The 7028-nt window shown below is 53.5% G+C and overlaps 1 protein-coding gene across 1 annotated transcript; it reads right to left on the bottom strand.

Annotated features, from left to right (window-relative positions):
• Positions 1 to 2671: 2671 nt before the first annotated feature.
• Positions 2672 to 6381, bottom strand: NKX3-2 (NK3 homeobox 2; the record flags this gene model as incomplete). Its single annotated transcript, XM_081332332.1, has 2 exons — positions 2672 to 3222; positions 5895 to 6381. 2 exons carry the CDS (start codon positions 6379 to 6381, stop codon positions 2672 to 2674), a joined length of 1038 nt encoding a protein of 345 aa, XP_081188458.1.
• Positions 6382 to 7028: the final 647 nt, after the last annotated feature.

Raw genomic sequence — 7028 nt, 5'->3', positions numbered from 1 at the left:
TAAATCTACTGGATAGAATTTGCTAACATACAGTATGAATCTTAGAAAATCTACTCTGATTAAATTGCTGAGAATCAAAAACATAATTCCAAATTTCACAGAGTTTCTACTACCAATGATTTAAAGGCTATTAATGTAGAAATTGAAATACATCTTGGAAGAAAGGAGGGAAAGGTGATGAGGAAGGTAACCTTTCTCTAGCCTGAAGTCAGAAAAAAGGGAGTGAATTGATATTTTGTCCCCAGTTAAAGTAGTGGTCAGCCAGGAAAAGTGCTTCTTCTAATCTTGCCTGGCTGCCCATTCCAAATTTGTTGATGCATTTGAAATGAAATGCAACATTTATGAGTTTGGTTCCTTGGGGTGGGTACAGCAACAATGCACCTTCCACAGTTAAAGAATTCCCATCCTAGTTGCATGAAATGTTGCAGCCTTCCTGAGAGTGAAGATGGAAAGAACAATTAATCAAAAAAATGAAATCTACAAATGGGAGGAAGGAGGACAGCTGGCTAACTATGCAAGGGTTTCAGAAACTTCCAATCTGCACCAAGAGAAGAAAGTAGGTGCTGTCCTCCCCACTTCAGCCTCCACCCTCATTACCTATCAGGATTGTGATAATAACATATTGACCCAACAACAGCTCTCCAAACTCTTTGCTGGCTCCCTTCAGAAGACCCTAAAATTTGAGAGTGCCCAGAGGACACACAATATATTCAAACCCCATCTTTAGCCAGTACTTCAGATAATCCGCCCATAGTGCCCCATCCAGTTTCTTCAGCCCCAACTATTGCTGCCATTTGCCTTACTTGCTTCTGCATTTCTTTGGATTTAGCTGGGCTCAAAAGCAGGATTCCATGGCTACTCTTGCAGGCCCTAGACTTTTCCTTTCTACTTTAACTCCAAGTGAAGGTATACAAGAACTGGAGCCAAACTTCACCCTCAAGATGCTGGTGAACTTTGTAGGACTGAAGGGGGAAAAAAATCCTCAATCCCATGAGCCCTGAGCTATGCAAAGTCTTCCAGGCAGCTAAAGTAGGTGTTCCAGAAGCTTTCTAGAAGGAAAATGGAGGGAGCCACTGGGTTTCATACTATTCCCACATGTGCTATATCCTCCTGCATGGCTTAGTCTGCCATTTTGTCTTCCTCTCCTACTTTTGATACAGTGCAGCCCATAAAACATCCCAATTTGTGGACAGAAAGGCTCTTTAATCCATCACTTTCACTTGCCATCTACCATACTTCCCAAGAACGTTGCTTGGACTGGTTCTCCATTTACTATTTATTTTTCTTGATTTATGAATGTGTTGTTTCCAACATTGTCTAAACTTCTCTTATTAAATATCATTTCATAAGAATCACCATTCCTCCAGCAAGTGCCAAACTGCTGTTTTTCCGTTTGCTTCTTCGTCTCCCTCCCCTGTTTACTCTTTGCTACTTATTTCATCAGAAATAAAAAACAAACCGTTATTTTGATTTGTTACAATAAATATCAGTAGGAACGAGAATAAATCTTAGGCTGGAAAAGGAAGCTGTGGAGAGAAAGGATGGTTTTTAAAAAGATTTTTAACTATAAGCCCTACTGAAATTGGGTCAATAATCCAGTTACTGGGTTCATATTTAAATCCAAGCCTCCAAGCCTCTTCGGGTAGACATAGCCTTCGGATCACACTCAACAACCTGAGAAATTGAAGCAGGTTTGCGGGGTGCCCTGCAATCGACCCAGTTATTTTCAGAACAAAGACCCCTTTGACACTTGAATGGCGACCGAAATGCCCGTGGTCACCAAGCCCAAGAGAAGGAACCCCCGCAAGAGTGAGGCAGCCAGCGAGGGATCAAGTCGTTACATGGCCTCGCCCTGAAACGTGAGTTTTTCTGGAGGAAACCAAAGCCTTCGCGTTTCTCCAAACAGTTCGGGAGAGAATTAAAAAACAAAACAATTGCCAAAAGTTAAATTGATTTTTATAAATTAGGGGGAGGGGCGGTACAAGGAAGGGATTGACGCACAAATATTCACAATTCAGTGGAAGTAAATTGTCATAATTGTTTGCAACTCTCCACCTAAAGAAAAATGAGAGCATTTACTGCGAAATGGGAGAAGAAAGGGGGGAAAGGCACCGAATGACTTCAACATTCCCACCGTAACTGTTTCTTTTTCCCTTCCAAGGCCCCAGTATTAAATTCATACTGAATATAAAAATAATTATTATAAACACAACGATTTTAATACAACCAAAAAGTGCTAGAATCATATTGTTTCCCAAACTGCGCCCCATAACTGCGAGAAGTCAGGTCACAGGCCAGAAGCTGCGGGGAAACTCCTGCACACCCGCGTTAGAGTGGACAGAAGATGGTCCCCTTGTTCGGACTGAGCGCGTTTGTTCAGGCACAGTCCAACTGCCTCCAAAGTGCTGGAGCAAGAGAACGGCCCGCCTGGTTGTCCCGAAAAATCTCGATTATTCAGCGAGGCCGGCAGGAGGGGATTGACTCTGCTCCGGCGGCGTTTGAACCAAGAAAGGAGGACGGTAGAGGCGGCTCCAGAAGAGCAGAAGCGGCCGAAAGAGCAGATCGGTTGCCGAGCTTTCCCCTACTGCTCTTCCCTTCTTTCCTTGCCTCCCTCCCTCGTGTCTCCTCGCCCCACTAGCCTTCGTGCTCTGGAGCGGACGGGATCTGAGCCTCATTTGATGCCCCCGGCGGCAGGGGCAGGACAGGCGGAAAGAGCCCAGCCCGGCAGACAGTAATAAGGGTAATAGTAAGAGGGCTGGATGGAGAAGAGGGGAGGCGGCCGGACCATCTCGTTCGGGTGATACTGCCTCTGATCATCACGGACTAGCACTCTGACCGCTACTTTCTTGGCCGCCGGTGCGGCGGACAATAGGTCTGCTGCCAGCTGGCGTCGCTTCGTCTTGTAGCGCCGATTCTGGAACCAGATTTTCACCTGCGTCTCGGTGAGCTTGAGCGAGGCAGCCAGGTCGGCGCGCTCGGGCCCAGAGAGGTAGCGCTGGTGGTTGAAGCGCCGCTCCAGCTCGAAAACCTGCGCGTGGGAAAAGGCCGCCCGCGAGCGCTTTTTGCGCGGTTTCTGGAACGCTGTCGAGGCTGCCACGGGAGCCGGGATGCCGGCCGATATCGCCTCGTCCTCCTCGGAGAGGGCTTTGGAACCGAGGCAGCCGTGTTTGGCTTCGTCCTCCTCCTCCTCCTTGTCCTCCTCTTCAGTGTGGCTGCCGCCTCCTGAGGAGGGAAAAGAAGGCAGAGTCAGGAGGCGTAGGAGTTTGGGGTGCCCCTTCAGCCATGCGTCCCGCCTCCCCGTCTTCACCTCCACCCCTGTTTCTCCCTTCTGAGCAGAGAGACTTGGCCTGCCATCGGAGGGCCCCCTGCCACTTCCCATTCTGCCCGATCCTGGAGCAGCATTGGGCCTACATTTCTCCTATCCCTAAAGACAAGCCTTCTTCGAGTTGGAGACACTGAACTCGGGCAAGGCGCTGATGCCGGTGGTTGACATCGCTTCTCCACTGTCCTAGGGCTTTTTGATGGATGTCCCACCAGGCTTCAGACTCTTTACTCTTTTTCCTGGGCTTCTCCCTCGCAGCCACACGAATATCTAAGCCCTTCAAAACCAGCAGCCAACAGTTACACGGATTATACAGGTGTAAATCAAACAAGGCTGAACTGAAAGGAGGCCCGCATGGGATGGAATTTTATCTGTCTCAGGGTAAACACAAGGCCAGGTCCGAGTCCTTCAAACTCTTCCTTTTGCTTCCTCTCCTTTTTGGTAAGGGGTGGGGGTAGGGTGGGACAGAAAGTTGCATTTTGGCTGAGAGGGGCACCCACGAGTTGCCCTGAAAGTTTGCCCTGAAAGGTAATGACCCTAAGACAGACTTGGAGGCACCGCCTTCGAAATTGGGATCAAGCCAACATTTCCTTGGGACCACAGGAGCTGCTGCTGCCTTAATTCTCCCTCATGTGGCCTGCCTGGGTGCGCACCCTTTTCGTCAGCCGCCTTGCCGACTGTTGTGGGGCTGAGGGGAGGCCTATCAAGCAAGGAGCGCCACAATCCCTCTGCCAAATCAGGGCGCCAGCCGTTACAGAGAAGTGATGGGGAAGGGGAGACCGAAGAGCTACTGAGGAACGAAAAGAAGGACAATTCGAACGTTGTCATTTCTTAATTTCCCAGCAGCCGAACTCTTCTGAACTCTTCTCCCAAAAGCTGCAGGAGTGAATCCTCTGATAGCGGAGCCACAAAGCTCCAGTCTGTCCCACTAGGTTCCAATAAGCCGCAGTTCATTAAATCTAACGAATTTCAAACTGGATCCCTGTACTTCCCAGTTCTTAGGCATTTTTTTGCGTCAAAATCTCACCCTGATGTCAGAAAATCTCAGCCGAGCAGCAGTCGAGCCTTCAGAGACAGGAGCTGTGCAAAGTAAGCTATAGAAACCACTTGTCTTCTTGTGTCAGGTTTATTTGCACGGAACTGGCAAGGCGCGTCACTATCACCAACTGAACCAGGTCTCGCCTTTGCTTGGTTTCGACAGGCGGACCGAAGCAGATTTTGCCCCAAAGTCAGACCCTTCTGGTGTGCGGGAAGGCCAACAAAGGTGAGGAGAGACGCAGCTCAACTTTGCATGCAGCTCTCCGGATTCCTAATGGTAGAAAACTTATCCATTCGAGCCTTTCGCTTCTGGGCCTCTTTGGCGTTCCTCTTTGTACATGCGGGGCTTCCCTGGCGACGCATCCTTGATTACCCTCTGTCCGGTTCTCCAAATGGAGGGGCGGACAGAAACGAAAGCTCTTCTCGGCGGCCTAGAAAAGCGAAGAGAGCAGGCGACTCGTCTCTTCCTCCCGCCCCGCGTAAGTCTCTGCTCCGCCGCCAGGCTCAACCCAAGTGCAGCAACTGCTAGACAGACGGCCATCCAGCAACCGGCACCCTAGTACTACCCCTCCTACACGCCGGGATTCTCCTACGCTTCCGGCCCGGCGGGTTACTGAAACCGCCCCGGGATCCACTTTAAAGGGGCTGGAAGGCACAATGGTTTGTCTGGAACGGCCAGCAGCTGAGAGATACGCGGGGGAAACGAACTCTGCCTGGGAATCTCAGGGAGGAGGACGGTGCCCTTCTTTCCCTTTAGTAACTAGACTTCGCGCGATCCATTTCCCGCAGGAAAAACATCCTCTATTAGGTTAAGCTCGCCTTTTCCGAGAAGGCCTTTGTCCGTCGGAAGGCGGCATGCACAACACGGCGACGGGGCGAGTCTTCAGGCTCCGCAGCCACGGCAGCCAGCTCGGACTCGGAACGAGAGCGGCCGACGAGAGTGCAATTAGCAACGTGCACTGGGCGGGTTAAGAGATCCGGGCTTCCCCGCTGGCCTACTCAGGCCCAGCCGAACAGCTGGGAAGGCCGCCCTCCGTTTCCGCGACCCGTTTCCCGGCTGCCCTTTCCTGACTAGAACGGGTTTCTGCCAAAGGGAGACGCGGGTAGGAAAACAACAGCGGTCAGAAGCCAGAATGGCTTCGCAGTTACTTCTTCCGCCAGGCCCGGCAAACGCTGCCTTTTAAACCCCGGGGATCGGGGCCACTCATGCCTCAGAAGTGGGAGCAGGGCGAGTCTCCAGATTTCCAGCCCCGGCCGAAGGTGACGTCGCTGCCCTCGAAAGGCGGCCTTCTAGCGGCGACCCACTGAGCAGAGCACTTAGGATTCCGAAAGGCTGGGAAAGAGCGCAGGGTCGTCCTCAGAGACCAGCGGGACTACCTTCCCTTTACGAGAGAAGCGCCCTCTATTCTCCCAGATAAGAGCTTTATACCCTCGAGATCTCCGGATGAGCAGGAGCACGACCTGGCCTTGTCTCCCCACTCCCAACGGCATCGTCCCGCTCCACAGTCCTCCCTTGATTGCTCCGAAGGCTTACCTGTTGTCGGCGGCTCCGAACCTTGGCCCGGGGGCTGGCTTTGCGGGGACGGAGGAGGGTGGCCTTGCTCGGTGCCGATTCTTCCCACGAGGGATCGAGTGTGCAGGCTCCCTCGGGGTCTTCTGGACTCAGCGGGCACGTGGCCCTCTCTGCCGCCAGGCTCTTGCTCTTCGTCGTCCTCCCTGTCGCCGTCGTGCTCCTCGCTCAGGACTGAATCCGAGTCGCAGTGGGGTGGCCGGGCAGCCGCGGGGTCGGAGCGCTGCTGCTCCTGGGGCGGCGGCGGCGGCTGGAGCACGGGGCACGGAGTGGCGGCCGCCTGGTCAAAGAGGCGCCAGCAGCAGGCGGACGTACCCTCGGGGCTGGGCAGGAGCATTGAAGGGCAGGGACGAGCGGCAGCTACGACTCGCACGGCGCCCACTTCCTTCTTGGTGAGGAGGGCTTGGATGGAAAAAGGCGTCGGGGCCAGGCTAGCGTTGTGCCGGGCCATGGCTGGGACGGATGCTGGGCTGCCTGTCAGGCAGCAGCGGGAGATCTGCGTTCAGTTGGACGCTGTCCTCAGCGCCGCCGCCGGCGCCCGCGGACCAGTTGCGCGATGTTCCCATAAAGAGCCTGGCCGTCGCTGAACCTGCCGACACGCTCCTCCAGCCAAGCAGCTCTAGACTCCGTCCCACACAGCGCCTCTGCGTGCTCACTGGCTTTCGGCCGCCTTTTTCTGCCCGCCCAGCTGTCAGTCCAGCGCCGGAGCGTCCGAGCCGAGGCGGGCGCCGGCCGTTCCTCGGGGGCGGAGTTCGTCTCGGGCGGCACGTTCATTGGCTGCACTACTTTTCCTGCCCGCGGGAGAGTCCGGTCTTGGAGCACCCGCCTTAACCCTTTCACTGCCAAGGGTTTCCCTTCCCGAGAAAGAGTTTCTGGCCGAGAAGAAAGGGGAATTCCTCGAGGGCAGCCCATCTCCGCTTTTACGCCTCTCCCGAGCCAGAGGCATACATCTTCGGGCTTTCTAGGATAGTTAAGCTCAACCTCCACCTGGGGTAACCGGCTGGCAAAGCCGTTGCTGGACCAGAGACATTTTCTGCCCAGGCCTTTAAGGCGGTGGTGTCAACTTCACCCTGGGTTGATGTCGCACAAGAGACCAAT

This window comes from Vipera berus, assembly GCF_964194415.1.
Source record: "Vipera berus genome assembly, chromosome: 7".
Taxonomy (NCBI): Eukaryota; Metazoa; Chordata; class Lepidosauria; order Squamata; family Viperidae; genus Vipera; species Vipera berus.
Note: the sequence above shows the minus strand (reverse complement) of the source record. Positions and strands in the feature narration are given on the sequence as shown.